The 15,834-nt window shown below is 35.3% G+C and overlaps 1 protein-coding gene across 1 annotated transcript in view; it reads right to left on the bottom strand.

Annotated features, from left to right (window-relative positions):
* Positions 1-548: 548 nt before the first annotated feature.
* Positions 549-15,834, bottom strand: part of LOC121980568 (calnexin homolog 1-like) — a 41,103-nt gene continuing 25,817 nt past the window's right edge. The window contains exons 3-6 of the mRNA XM_042532664.1: positions 1,516-2,642; positions 1,358-1,429; positions 1,042-1,158; positions 549-955 (exon numbers count right to left, since the gene is read on the bottom strand). Of these exons, the coding sequence (XP_042388598.1) occupies positions 797-955; positions 1,042-1,158; positions 1,358-1,429; positions 1,516-2,642 (1,475 nt within the window). The 3' untranslated portion in view covers positions 549-796. The remainder of the gene's footprint in view (positions 956-1,041; positions 1,159-1,357; positions 1,430-1,515; positions 2,643-15,834) is intronic.

The raw sequence follows: 15,834 nt of genomic DNA, 5'->3' as shown, positions 1-15,834 counted from the left end.
CATCTCACACAAATGTCGCTAGGATAAAATTACGCTATATATATAATATCACTTGTTATACCATTTCATTGCCAATTATAATGGAATGATCATCATTTTCATAGATACAAATCAAACTTTTTGGCCGGCATAGAGTTTTCAGGGTTTCCCTTATTTGCCCTAGAAGATCCGCTTGATGATCCATCTTGTGAAAAGGAAAGCATAAATTTGTGCTCTTTTAAATTGCTCTACTTATAACGTAGATATTTCCTTTTTATAGAAATGTATAGATTATTCATTTAAAAAGGTTTATTTATTTTAAAAAGTTTAAACACCCATCCATAGCTCGGTCATCCTTTCAGTGCTCAAGAGGCTCAAGTATTCACACAAAAATGTCAAGAACCTAAGTTGACACTGAGTTCATAGTCATCATGCCCATTTTCTCTAGATACCATTTCAATGTGTTAGACAGATACAATTAGGCATGTCAAATAACATAAATAGTAGGCTACCAACGGAATTGCAAGACGTAATACTAAGAATCACTCTTCAAAGCAATGAGATGCATGTAAATAGGCAAACTTCAAAGCGATGGATGATAAGCTGTTTAGACACATAAAACAGTACCCAGGAACTACTGATTTTTAAGTACATCAAAAAATTCTAGTACAATCCATCTTTTTCAGGTTGATTCTAAGAAAAACAAGAAGAGAGGAAAGATAAACTAAAAATCCATCTTTTCCAAGTTAACTTCTGAAACTTCAAACCGAAGACTGAATATATTTATAGCACACCAAATTTGAAGACCTGATTACCTTTATGTCTCCCTCCTAGATCTCCTAGGGCGAGGTGCTGATACATCATCCTTCCCTTCCTCTTCTTTCTCTTCACTGCTTCCTAGAACTTCAGACTCTACAGAATCAGGGTTCTGGGGTTGAGCAGCTGGTGCGACAGTAGCGGCTGGTGGAGCCGGTGACTGTGATGCAAAACAACAAAAGTTAAATCATGTATAAGTTGTAGACAGGAACGAATGGTGAAGTCACTGCAAGACAGTAAGCTCACTTGAGGTTTCTTTCTGCCGAAGAGAAGCTTGAAAATGACAGTAGCGAATATGACCAGTATGGAAACCAGGACTCCTATAGTGAGGTTAGGTTGTTTTTCTGCTTTTTCAATGACATCCTGAAAGACAATATGAATGAGACCTCAAAGATTAGTTGTTCTATGTAAAAGAAGTAGAAAGTGCAAAGTTAAAGTAGCCAAATAACCAAAAGAATGGTGATATCCAGAGAGAGGAAAAGCATCCAATAACATTAATTTTGTAAATGATTTTCAGTTCTCAATGTGGACGAAGTAAAAAAAAAAAAATTTAGGATCTCACAATAATTTTGATCTTGTAGGGCTCCAGTAGTGCAATATCAGCTATCCTATAAAGAACAACAAATACTTTCTTCTGCAATAAATCAAAAAAGTGGTAAATGTAAAATCCAGCCTGAATAAAAGGACTTAGCTATTGGATAAATTATACTGGGCACATGCCTGGACAGCTGAAAACCAATCCGAAGACACATCAGAGGGTTCTTCAGCCTTCTGCTTTTCTTTCTCAACCTCATACTTTGGCTTCCATGCCTCCAGCCTATATGATTCAGCAACCTTCTCATCTGTATCTATCAAAACATTGTCAAACAGAATACCATCCTGCATTGTCCAAATCTCAATACCAATAGCAGCAATTGGCTCAATGTCTGGTTTGTCGAGCTCGAAATAATCAGGGTTATCTATCTCTTGTGGCTTCCAGATACCCTTGTAGTTTGGGTTGTCAATTAAAGGAGCATGCCATTTTCCTTTGTATGTTGGGTTTCTCTTCATTGGTCTCTTCCATTCTCCACAGCCAGGTGCAGCTTCACATTTTGGGTTGTCAACTTTGGGTGCTTCCCATTCTCCATCCTCTTCATCATCCCAATCTTCTGGTTTTGTGGCTTCAGGGTCATCAATTTCTTCAGGTTCATCATCCAACCATCCTTCTGGCTTGACCGCTTCTTCATCTTCAATCTCCATAGGTGCATCTTCATCCCAGTCATCAGGCTTTAAAGCATCTGGGTCTGGAATTTTAGCCCTCTCATCCCAGTCATCAGGTTTCTTGTCATCAGGATCAGGTATTGTCTTAAGCAGAATAAGTGCCGGCTCAAAGTCGTTGGTGGATAAGAAATTTGCCTTTTTCTTTTCCTCCCCATCAATTAAAATTCTTAGTTCATTATCAGGTTTTAGAATTGCGGTATAGATATGAGTGAATTTGTCAGATGGGACGGAAGGAGGATATTTTAGATGATGTTCTACAAACTTCCCAGTCTTTGGATTCTTGTGTTGAAAGATGAAGTGCACCTTATTTGTGGACCCACATTTATCAGGTCCAAACATGATAGTGTATGGAGACTCATTGTCGAAACCCTTAGGAGTCCATCCAGCATCTTGAGGACAGAGATACTTCAGATATGCCCCTCCACATTCGAGTCCATTCTGAAATCGAACCTCAAACTGTAGAACAGTTGTATCCTTCAGAACAGTAGGTTCATCAAGTTCCTTTACAATCGCATACTTCCTAGCCGTCTCACTAACAAGTAGCCCATAGTCTTCGTGACCATCACTCTTTGCATGTTTCCATATACCTAAACAAGAAATAGAAATTCTGTAAAAAGATGATGGACACCATAGGCAAAATGCAGCAAGCAAAAGAAAAGAGGAAGAAGACCTATCCTAATTCCCAGAGCAAAACAACATTGAAACTGAATTGTAATATAGTCCTGAAATAAACAATAAAGAAAATAGCTTGCATTTATCCACACCTATATACACAACTAAAAATTCATGGACAGTGACTCTGCAACATATTGTTTTGCTTTTGGTGCATATAACATGACAACATAATGATCATTGTATCTGCTTCACTGACAAAAGCACAGGCGAGAAATAGACGCCTAATACTTGAATCCATTACTTGGACAATTGTTGTTTCATTCATAACTATGGTACTAATTGAATCATTTTTCCTCTAAATAGATTTTGTTTCATATCCTAACTTCCTGTAGAGTGTCCAAATCTACTCCCTTACAATTCAACCAAAAAATGGTTTGCAACCTAAAATGGTTGTAACAAAATTTAATTGGAAGATAATCAAGACACTGCGTTCTAAATCAGACATATTATCTCATTTGCATTAAGCCAAAAGACCTCCATCTGAAAGGTAAAACTATTTGGATTAAATTTTCTTTAAGAACATAGAAACCAATGACTGCTGGAATTAACACTCATTTTCTCTTATTGGTTGTTTAGAACTCAAATGAGATTCCAATAGGTTTATACTTCCAAACTTCCTTTACCTCAGATTTAGATGGCAAGAAAAGATCAAAGGAAGTCATAAAAATTAATATCCCTGATCAAGAATAAACAGGAAAAGAATGACAGATGTAAAAACAGACAAATGCAAACTTATTGGTTCACTAACTGATGGTAAGGTAGATGTTCAGCTAGTCTGAGTTCCAAACTAGGATTGCAGTTGGAGTTGCTTGTTTTATATCTCAAACGGTAGCTAAGCATAAACGTATGCAAAATATATCTATAAGTTATGATACACGTACTTGATCAGTATATCATGGACTGGCTAATACTTCATTGGTGTGTCATAAGGGGGCAAAACAGAAGCATATCCATATGTAATGTGGATAACTATATATAGCCATAAGGAAAAAACCCAATGGCAAATCTACCTTTTCCATACCATGAATAAATGCAACTTTTACCAGAATCAAACCAAAGGAGATAAATTCACATAGACAACTATCTTGTAGTCATCCTAACAGCATTCAGGTAAAATTTATGACCATATTAAAAGATTTAATAACATGACGGCAATGGGATCCCTTTGTATCATCTGAAGAAACTATCACTTGTTTTCACTTCAATTCAGCATTCTTTTGACTCTTAATCACATAATAGTAGTCTTTACTAATCATGGCATACACCATAATATAACAATAACATAAAAACATAGAATTATTGAAATATATTTTTTTTAATTCAATTTTGAAATGCTAAACATAAAGAATTACAGATAGTGAGGATACAAGGTAATATTCACTGATGACAAATGCAAAAGAAAAAATAATTACATCAGTTTCAGCTGTGACAGAATAATCTACACAGTTTTTAAAATGGAAATTCTTGAAGTTATTACAGCAAAACCAGTTAGGAACAGTATATGAAAAGAAACAAATCCCAAATTTGTGACCATTCAAAGATAACAGTGACGAATTGAAATTCATTCAAAAAACAAAATCTGAAACTTAGCTTAAGTTGATATATAAAAAAGTTACGGTGCAATAATTGATTAGGAAAAAGAATACAATGATTTAGCCTAACTAATTAAAGATATTGTACATAAAGAGTTTGATAGTCTTAAGATGCAAAGAGCCTTACAAATAACTAAGTGTCTCGACGAACCAGTTAATATTTTTTTCTACTTTCCTTTATTCAGAAAAACCATCGAAAGTAAACTAGTAGAGGGTGATACGGCAAAAAAGAAACTAGTATTTTTTTCCGCTAGAGAATGAAAAATTCTATCATTAATCATGGGTCTGATAGATGCAAAATTTCATAGCATTTGCAGGCAATGATACACCGAAGGGCAGTTCATAGGATAGAGCAATTAACTTAAAAAGATACACCTCCGGCCTAGAAATTTTGGTATCAGAGCCCATTACGACTTTGGGACACTTAGTTTATGCTTTCTACTACTCCACAGGAAGTTAGGAAGTTAGAAAGTTAGAAAGTTAGAGTATTTAGACTTTAGCCTTACAGCCAAGAACGGTAATTACTTTATATCAAAACAAACATAGTTGTTATATTAGGATCAAAGAGAATGCTCACTGCCTGCACACAGAAAATTCTCACTTAAATTCCCTTACAGACTTACTGATAAGTCTAGGAATATCTGTCCAAACCCAACAACAATTTCTCTAACAACAGATTGACACCTTTACTAAGACTCTTAGACAGAACAATCTGTTGGGGTTGCAAGGTTGCAAACATAGTCCCATATTGGAAACACATGGGAAAGATCATGGGTTTATAAGAGAAAAGATATCTCCATTGAAATGAGACCTTTTGGGGAGAGCCCAAGAGCAAAACCATGAGGGCTTAGGCCCAAAGTGGACAATATCATACAATTGTGGAGATATCTACATTCTTTTCAATCCTACAATTGGTATCAGAGCCCGGACTACCAGAAGGTTTAACCGCCGACTGTGCACAAGAGTTATGGTCTGATTGAGCCATGTGGGTACAATATTGACCTCGAACAAAGAAAGTGGAGGCTCCTATGTTCGGATCAAGAGAACCAGACACCAGGCAGGAAGTCCTAGTTGCGACTAAGCAAGGAAGTTCTAGTAGGTCGGATGGGCCGAGGGGCAGGAAGACCTGGTGGGTCAAGGATCGGATGTGGGAAGCCTATGGTCCTTTGTTTGAGGGGGGGATTGTTGGGGTTGCAAGGTTGCAAACATAGTCCCATATTGGAAACACATGGGAAAGATCATGAGTTTATAAGAGAAAAGATATCTCCATTGGAATGAGACCTTTTGGGGAGAGCCCAAGAGCAAAACCATGAGGGTTTAGGCCCAAAGTGGACAATATCATGCAATTGTGGAGATATCTATATTTTTTTCGATCCTACACAATCAACTTCTAGCTGAGGTATTAAGGAATCTGGATTATCTAAAAGAAACCCAAGGATCCTTCAAAAGAACTTTTAACTTGGATAGTATCTCTACAAAACGAGATATACTAGTCCTTTCTGACCTTATATAGAAAAGTAAAAAAAGACAGCTAGTACAACACAGAGTCAAAAACAGCACAATCTAAGGAACTGATTGTCAGTAAAAAAACACAAGTTTATGAAAAGTTGGACATCCTTCATACAATACTTGAGGAAATCAAGTATAAATGAACAAACTTAGATTTGGAAACACTCATTACGAGGAAACTTTAGACTGTGCTTGACAATTTTCTATTACTAAAGAAGACAGCTATTGTAATCTTGAATTAAGTGGGAAAGGTGATCAAATAATCACTCAGCAAAACCATACTATATTAGCACTTTTAACTTCACTTCACTATAGACTCTCTTTACTAGAGAATAAGATATTGGCCATAGAAAACTTCACTTCAGGAAATACTCGAACAACAGACTTGAAAGAAGTATTAGAGACTCTGAATAAAGACTCAAGTAAACTCTCTATTGGAAAAACAATCAATAGGAAGCGACCTATTACTTCTAAGTTCTTAACATATATGTCAAAATGAACTTAACAAGAACTTAGGCTTTTACCGGTCCCTCACAAATAATAAGAAAAAGACCAACTGAAGCTAATACTACTTCATGGCTAGAAACTGTTCTCACACAAAGAAATAGTTTTTCTAATACTGGTCCACAAAGACTAGAAGAAGTAATTGATATTGAAAGAGATATAAACATTTTTTCCGATGAGCAGTTAAACGCACTAAATCCTAGGCGACTATATAGCCAAGGAATACTCAATTTCTCAACTGCTGTATATAGACACCACAGATAAGAATCGCTTCATCTCCTAGATGGAGGGAGGAAGACTTAATTTAATGACTGAAACAGCAGCCAGACTCTATATAACCGCAAACACAATTATATTCATCTTGGATTAATTGTATTTGGATTTAGAGGACTTACAAGAGCTAGATTAGGAGGTAAAATTTTATTAGTCTTATATGACTCGTCTTTCTGATAATGAAAAATCCATCATAGAACTTGTGGAAGTGGATATGAATAATAACTTAGACATCACTTACTTATGTCCTAATTTCAATATCACCATCAAGGACTTTGTAAAACATATTAAAATACATATCCAGACAAAAAGATATGGACAATTCCAAGGAGACAATATAAACATCATATTTTTAGGAAAAACAATGAATCATATCCATAATCATTTTAAAATCACTATTGCTGATATGATTGAAGCCTTAACAACAAAAGGAATACACTTCCTAAAACCAAGAGAATCTGATTAAAATGGACCATAAATCTGAATAATCCTGATACAACATTGAAACCCACAACTTCTATCATGTACAAAGACAGAAATGAAAAATTTTCTATTAGATTTTCAGGATATCAGCCTTCTACTTCACAAACTGAAGACACCATAGAGACTGATAACTTAAATCTCATGTTTAGACAAACTGATCCTATCAGTGTTCTGAAAAAGACTGGGAACCAAACATCTGTTTTTAGTACAACAATGAAAGATAAAACAAGCAAGGACTCTAGCATAGGAGTTTAACTTAATGAATAAAACAGATGAAATAAGAAGTTTTTTTGGAGATTTAGACGAGTATGTTTACATGCCTTCTGGAGTAGCTATGTTTACATGCCTTCTAAATTAGCGATCCACTTAACAGAACAAGACTTAGTTGACCTCGAAATTTTTAATAAGCTACAACCCAATTGGATATTATATTGTGATGAGGATAGAAATATAATAGCCCAAAAATGTGAAGATGATAATATCAGCCTTCCTGTAGAAGATGATAGTATTAGTCTTCCGGCATCATCAAAAGATTTGATGAATCCTAGAGAATCATCATCTACTTCTAGACCACCATATAAAGTAAGAATGCCAGAAAGTACTATGGGAACCATGGATTATGGACAAGGACATCCCCTAGGACAAGGATAATGTCCTATACTAATAATAATCCCTTGGTGAGGACTATAGGAAAAAGAAAACCTCCAAAGGTAACCTTTGGAAAAGACATTGTACTTTTAAATATCACTGAATGTGACCCTTAATTATATGATATATACTTAGAACAATGGATAGTCTTAGTTAAACGAGGATAGTCTTAGTTAAACGAGATTATCAAGCAAAACATAAACTGGACAAAGAAACAAGAGATACTATGATCAGAGTAGGAGAAAACAACTTGGGACAAGTAGCCAAAGCGGCCTGGGAAAATTTTAAATTACAATTTTTTTGACAAAATAACACGAATTGCCTCACAAGGCAATAGCATATGTAATTTTTGTTATGCAATCCATAGATTACTCACGGCTAGGGATGCAAATATAGGATTAGATATTAGACAAAAAGAAACAATGAGAAACTTTGAACAACTTTAACTTTTCAGTTGGAACTACATTAAACCCTTTTGCAATGAACTCCCAGGTGACTTGGGAAAAGAAATCCATAAGTCATGGGCTGATCAGAATATACCTGCATTATATGATAACATTTGAGTTAGAATTCAACATATTCTAGCCAAACTTAAAGAAAAATGCACTTATATTCAAATACAAAAACAACTCAAGAATCAACAATATAGATTTTGTAGTCAGATATATACCCCTCAATAATATGGATCAACAAATCAACAGCAATCTAGATAAAGAACAATGCCAAGGCCTATGATAACGGCAAAACCAAAAATAAAACCCAAGAAACTTATTACCTTAAAAAAGAGCAAGGAAAAGAAACCTTATCTGAATAAGGATAAACACATTCGAAAATTTAAATCAAAGAAAACTTATGCCAATACAATAACCAGGGCATCTTTCTTCTACCTGTCCAAACAGGAAAAATCTGTATAGTCATGAAGCACAATTAGTGGGTGTACTATTGGACAATCAGATATTTTTGATACATCTTCTATCTATTCCGTCGTGTCTATTAATGATACGGAAGAAATATCTTCTTCCACATATTATACTTTAATTAACACATTTTTTCAACCATCTTATGACCTAGCTGCAAAATATGAGACCCCTTATCTTTTGAGTCAAGATGAAGCAATTAACTTTGATGACACAGGAAATCTCTTAGAAGATTTTGACTTAATATATTATCAATTAATTTCACAAAACTTAACAGATTTAAGATCTGATCAATGAACTTATACTCATGAGTGGAACTTAAAAGAAGGATCAAATAGTGTTCCTTGTTTCAAATGTAGATTTTATCCCTCTATGTTAAAAGGAGGCACTTGCAAAATTTGTAAAAAAATAATGCTGTAATTTATGTCTCGAAACAATATTTCAAATAACCATTCTTCTAGTACAATACTATCTGAGGAAGTATGAGGAATGTCTTATTAGAAACTCGAGTTTCAGTATTAGAAACCCGATTAAACTTATTAGAAGCTGAACGGACTAGTATCAAAGACCAAACTTCTACCCTTTCCTTAGATAAGGGAAAAGGTATACTAATTTCAGATGAACCAGACGATACAAATCTAGTGTTTATTAAAACTCCTAGTATTTGTAACCAAAGTAGTCAAAAGCGCAAGAAGCGCTCGCTCAAACGCCAAGTACAATGAGATGCAAGCCTTGCGCTTCTGAGACCTCGAAAGCATATGAGATCTTGGAAGTGCTCATTTCGCCTAAGTTTCCCGTTTTGTTTTTAAAGTCCTAATCAACATGTTGATTAGTGTTCACCATCGGATCATCTGCCTCTCGAAGCGTCTGCTCAATCATCGATAAAATTTTATTTTTTCACATTTTCTTTCTCATTATGTTATTTTTTGCATTGTCTAGCATCGACGTCGCCAAAAGCGGCGCGATAAACTTCCGATTCTACCGAACAGCATCACCTGCTATCGTGGCCATCGCGACGCTTCCAGCGCCACCGGACTTGTCCCGTGACACGTTCGACGCCACCGAATGCGTTGCAATGCCTACGGTTACCGCGGCTACAGCGACGACAACGAGGTTTTTTTTCATATTTTATATTTAATTAATTAATTCAAACAACTCCTCACTTAAATAGAGATAATTCAAATAGACTTTTATAGTTATAATTAAATTACCCAAATAAATATATAAAAATTATATTTAAAATTATTTATTTTATAAATTTTATTAATTCTAATTTTATATTTAAAATAATTTTAATAAATACTATTAATTCTTTATATTCTGAATTCTAATAATTTAATATTTAAAATTAAAAAATCTAATAAATATTATGAATTCATATAAATCATACTTATATTTTAATAATTTATATTTAAAATTAAAAAATATAATAAATATTATTAATTCATATAAATGGTAATTACATTATAATAATTTAAAAAAACAAATCTAATAAATTTTATTAATTAATTTATATTCTAATAATTTTATATTTAAAATTAAAAAAATCTAATAAATATTATTAATTCATATAAATCATATTTATATTCTAATATTTATATTTAAAATTTAAAAAATTCTAATAAATTTTATTTATTCATATAAATGAGATTTATATTCATAATTTTAAATAGAAAATTTTACAAATTCTAATAAACGTTATTAATTCATATAAATCAGATTTATATTCATAATTTTATATTTATCATTAAAAAAAACTATATTCTAATAATCTTGTTTTACTATTTAATATTTTTTTTTATTTATTGATTTAAGTGGTCTTAAGTCTTAATCATATCAAATACAACAATTCTATCAACTCGAAAGGATATTGCTGGGAATTATGCAACATGTTCGGATCCTAAAAATTCAAATATAGTCGGTTATATTTTTTGTGGTAAAGTAACAAATGGTGGAATTTATCGACAAAAACTACATTTAGTTGAAGGCAATAAAACTGCAAAAGTTTGTCCAAAATGTTCCGAGCATGTTAAAGAAAAAATTAAGGAATTCATGCAAAAAAAAAAAAGGAATTTGAAGAATCAAATGAATGATATTCCTCATTCTAATAATATTGATAATTTGGAAGAAAATGAAGACGATCTTCAAACTAAAGTGGAAGGAAAACGACCAATATCCGATCCAAATATTCATCGTATGGTCCAAGGCAAAATGTGTAAACAAAGTGGACTTATTAATCTTTATTTTATAAAATAATCGATGAAACTGTCAAACAAAGGCATGCAAAAAACAAAGGATAATTTGATGAAAATAAAAAGAAGTTAAGAGATATTGCGGTTGAGAAATTTGCTAGATGGATATATGATGCCAGAATTTCCTTAAATGTCGTTAAATATAATTCTTTTGAGTCTTGTATTGAAGCTATTGGGCAATTTGGATCGGGGATGAAGCCTCCATCATATCATAAAGTCAAGGTTAAGTATTTGAAGTAGTTGGGAAATATGAACTCACTTCTCAAATCCCACAAAGAAGATCATGCTAAGTTTGGATGTGTAATCATGGTAGATGGATAGACAAATAAAAAGTGTAGGACTCTTATAAATTTTTTGGTAAATGGTCCTAAAGGAAGCATATTTATTGAATTAGTTGATGTTTCAGACTATTCTCACACAACTGACAAGATGTTTGAGTTACTTTTCAAATTTATGTATTCTCGCATAGTTAACAATGTCAGTGCATGTAATATTTTAAATTTATGTTACTTTCAATTAAGAATTGGATCATATTTTTAATTTTTTTTTTTTACTAAATTCACTTTTTTTTCAAGTAGTCTTTTAGAAAACCGATTTCCACACCAGCTCATTGTTTAGATTTGTTGCTTGAGGATATATTCAAAATTCCTCATCTCAGAAAATTACATGAACGGGCGTTGATGGTGAATGATTATATTTACAATATACCACAAGTATTGAGCGTGATGAGAAAGTTTACTGGACAGAGAGACATGGTAAAAACCACAAAGACACGTTTCGCAACGGCTTTTTTTTACTTTAAAGTGATTGCACGTACAACAAGCAAATCTGAGAAAAATGTTTACATCTGAAAAGTGGACAAATAATCAATTTTCTAAAGAGCTTGCAGGAATGCGTGTAGTAGAAATGATATTGATGTCTTCTTTTCGGAAAAATATGATTTTTGCATTAAAAGTTGATGGCCCATTGGTGAAAGCATTACGACTAGTAGACGGTGAAAAAAGTCTCACATGAGTTATATTTATGAAGGGGAGCCTTGGCGTAACGGTAAAGTTGTTGTTATGTGACCAAAAGGTCACTGGTTCAAATCCTGGAAATAGCCTCTTGCAAAAAGCAGGTAAGGTTGCGTACAATGGATCCATCTCCAGGACCCCGCATGGCGAGAGCTTCGTGCACCGGACTGCCCTTTTATGAGTTATATTTATGAGTCAACGAACAGAGCCAAAAGAAGCTGTCGCTGCGTCATTTAACAATAATGAAGAAAAATGTCGTAGATTTTTGAATTCATTGACAAAAGATGAAATGTTCAACTCCAAAAACTCATGCACGCAGCCGAATATTTCTTGAATCCAGAGTGTTTTTACTCAAACTTTGACATAGAAAATGATACAGAAGTGATGGAGGATTTATACAAGTACATATCTAGATTGGTCAAAGGTAAGGATTTACAAGATAAGATCACAAAGCAATTGAAAAAATACAAGAAAGAAGAACCTTTTGGTTTGCCAATGGCTATCAAACAAAGAACTTCAAAATCACCAGGTAAATTCATAAATAATATATTATGCATTATCAATATTCTTATAATAAAATTAATCTTATATGTTTTTGTATTTCAAGCTAATGGGTGGTCTTCTTATGGTGCATCAACACCTGAATTAAAACATTTGCAATGAAGATTTTGAACCTCACATGCTCTTCTTTAGGCTGTGAACATAACTGGAGTCTTTTTGAATATGTAAGTTAGAATTTTTTTTAATATATATTAAAATTTATATTATGGACTTAACTTTTTTACTTTTAAATTTTTTTTAGATACATTCTAAGAAAAGAAATAAGTTGTCTCAACAACGATTGAATGATTTTGTATTATATCAAGTACAATAGAGCTTTGAGGAGAAGATATGACAAACGAGATAAGATTGATCCTATTACTTTGTCAGATATAGATGATAGTAATGAATGGTTGTTGGGAAAATTGGATGAGAGACAATGATGATGATTTTGTCAATAAAGGTAAAGATTTGCGTTGGAGTGATGTAGCACGAGCATCTGGGATTGGTGAAAGTGCATATAGCTTTCGATCTCACAATGAGTCTTCTTCAAAAGGGGCATCATCATCTACATCGGCAAAAAGAAAACAATCTTCAACTCAAACTAGTCTTGTGGATGAAGAAGAGATTAACCATGACGATGAAACTGAAGAAGAAGATACTGATGGATACAAATCAAGCGATGGAGCTGATGACGTAGATTTGGACAATGAAGATGAAGAAGATGATTATTTTGATATTTGATATTTCATCTATCACATTTTTCAAAGACTTTTGATTTATTTTTAATTTTTTTGAATAATCTATAGCTTCATCAAAGAATATTTTATTTATGGTCATTTGAATTTTCAAAGACATTTTCAAAGACTTTTAATAGATACATTAGTCCTTTTATTTATTAGACTTTTTTCCGTAAAGCGTGTGCTTTGCTTTCCGCTTTAAGCCCCAAGACCCTTGAGCGCTTTTTTGCACCTTGCACTTTTGCAAACTATGTTTGTAACTTCGAACATTTAATAGATATAAGTGCATCTTAAACACACAAGGCCATGAACTTATTTTATATGTCTTTCTAGATAATGGAGCTACTACCTCTAATATTGATGAGAGTCTTTTGTTATCTGTCTTACCTACAAGCTTAATCAAACAAACAAATACTCCATTAGTCAGTACCCAATTAGATGGCCAACGACTCTCTTGCCACAAATTTGTGAAGAATGCCTAACTTCGCTTTTATACCAATTGCAGCACTTTCAATCCTATTCTTCTCCGTCAAACCTTTACCACGTAAAAATATTTCCTTCATCCTTGGTCTTAGTTTCCTCCTTGCTTCTGTCGTGCCCTTTTACATACGAAAGACAATGTTGTCTTTCTCTCTACTCTCATAATTGTCCCTATTCTCTCTGCTGCCCCATTAGAGGTCAGCACTCGTAAGCGTGGTAATACCCCTCCCATCGCTGAAACCTATAATCCTACCTCGGACACTTGTCCTTGCACTATTTAAAATTCATGCAAAACTAAAGATATTATTCAACCGGAAAACTAATGCTACTTGGCGAAATAAGCCCAAAAGTAGAAGAGGACTATGTTAATCCAACTTATTTGTTAACTATGATTAAGACCCATGACAATCTAGGCTCCTTAATTTTTAGGCTTGAAAAACTAAAAATTCTAGAAGAAAATCCTACCAAATACGGGAAAAGAGATATGATATATTGTAAATTAAATATTATTAATCCTGATCTTAGCATCAAGGTATAAGATTCAAAATATACAAATAAAGATGGAGAAGAATGTAAAAATCATATTTCCCAACTACTTACTCTTAGAGTCATACAAAAGGTCTGAACCTAGACGTTGAAATCGAGCGCATTCATTATTAATAAAGGCGCGGAACAGAAAAGATGACAGTCTAGAATGGTGTCTAATTATATAACGTTTTACCAAACCACGTAGGAAAGTTTATAAAATACCCAAATTACATTTACCAAATCACGTACCCAATTTCATTTTTGCCCCTATTCCCAGTCGAATCGATTAATATTTTTGAAAAAATGACAAATTTATGTTCAAAAAATCACTATTTTCAATTGATCCGGCGGTAAGAACAGGGGACCCCCGTTCTGGGGAGTTAACGTCACGTGGAAGTCAAAGGACCAGGTCGCCGACCAGAGATGGGTGGGTCGAACGCCCGGCCTGCTGACCGGTGTCTAACTGATGGCAAAAGGCGCCCCAACAGGAAGCTGGGCCCCGGCACTCATGGTACAGGATCGTAGGGTCGAGCGGAGGGCACGTTCGGCCGAAACATGAGGTAGCATACTGCTAACGGTCTCTACAAAGCACATCACCGAGAATCTTCCAAGTAGACCACTATATGTGCCCGGTCGGACTTAAGGCAGAGGCTAGCTGGCCGGACGCCCGGAGGCGGGCCGGCCGGACGCCCGGCCGGAAGCAAAGGGAAAAGGACAAGGGACATCTTTTTCTGACAGCGAGCATGTTCTACGTTTAGGCCATACTCCAAATCTTACGACAGGGGGTTCCGCTGTCCCATCGAAGACATACTTGGACTGTAGCAGTATGGGTCACGTAAGCTCACTGACAGACCCTTACTGGGGTATGGGCTGAGGACACGTGTACACCTCTGTATGTGTGCACTCGCTTCTCCACTGCCCTATATAAAGGCCCTCATCCTTCGCCGGAGGTACGCATTCTATGATTCTCGGAGCCACTTTCTTGTTGAGCTTTGCCTGACTTGAGCGTCGGAGGGTCATCGCCGGGAACCCCTTCCCGGCCCGACTTGCTTGCAGGTTCGCCGGAAGTCCGTGCGGACGGCCAGGGATCTACGTCAGCAGTTGGAGAGCGCCACGTGCCCAACGTCCGTTGATTCAGCTTTCGGACAGGATCAATTTGGCGCCGTCTGTGGGAACGCTCCTGCATTCGATCGGAAGCAATGGACGAAGCTGGACGACAGCACTCGGTGATGCTCTCCACGGAGGAACTCGACGCGTTGATCGAGACAAGAGCTGCCAAGCTTATGGAACAGAGACAAAAGTCACAAGCTGAGCGGGCAGAGCAGCAAGCAACATCAGCATCAGGCGGCCGAGCGGAAGCACCTCAGGCCACCGTTGCATTCCATCGGGCCCTATTCCGCACTCCTGAAGCCGCAGCAACTAATCGAGATCGGGGATCATCTTCGGATGAAATGCCAAAACGAGATAGCAGAAAAGGGAAAGCCCCCCGAGCGGACGCATCGCCCGAGCGAATCAACCGCCAATTTTCAGAGGCTATTCTATGAGACCCTCTGCCCAAGCACTATGTGCCTCCGACGATCGGCGAATACAATGGAACCACCGACCCGGATGATCATTTGGGTAAA

This window comes from Zingiber officinale, chromosome 5A (assembly GCF_018446385.1).
Source record: "Zingiber officinale cultivar Zhangliang chromosome 5A, Zo_v1.1, whole genome shotgun sequence".
NCBI classification, from domain to species: Eukaryota; Viridiplantae; Streptophyta; class Magnoliopsida; order Zingiberales; family Zingiberaceae; genus Zingiber; species Zingiber officinale.
Note: the sequence above shows the minus strand (reverse complement) of the source record. Positions and strands in the feature narration are given on the sequence as shown.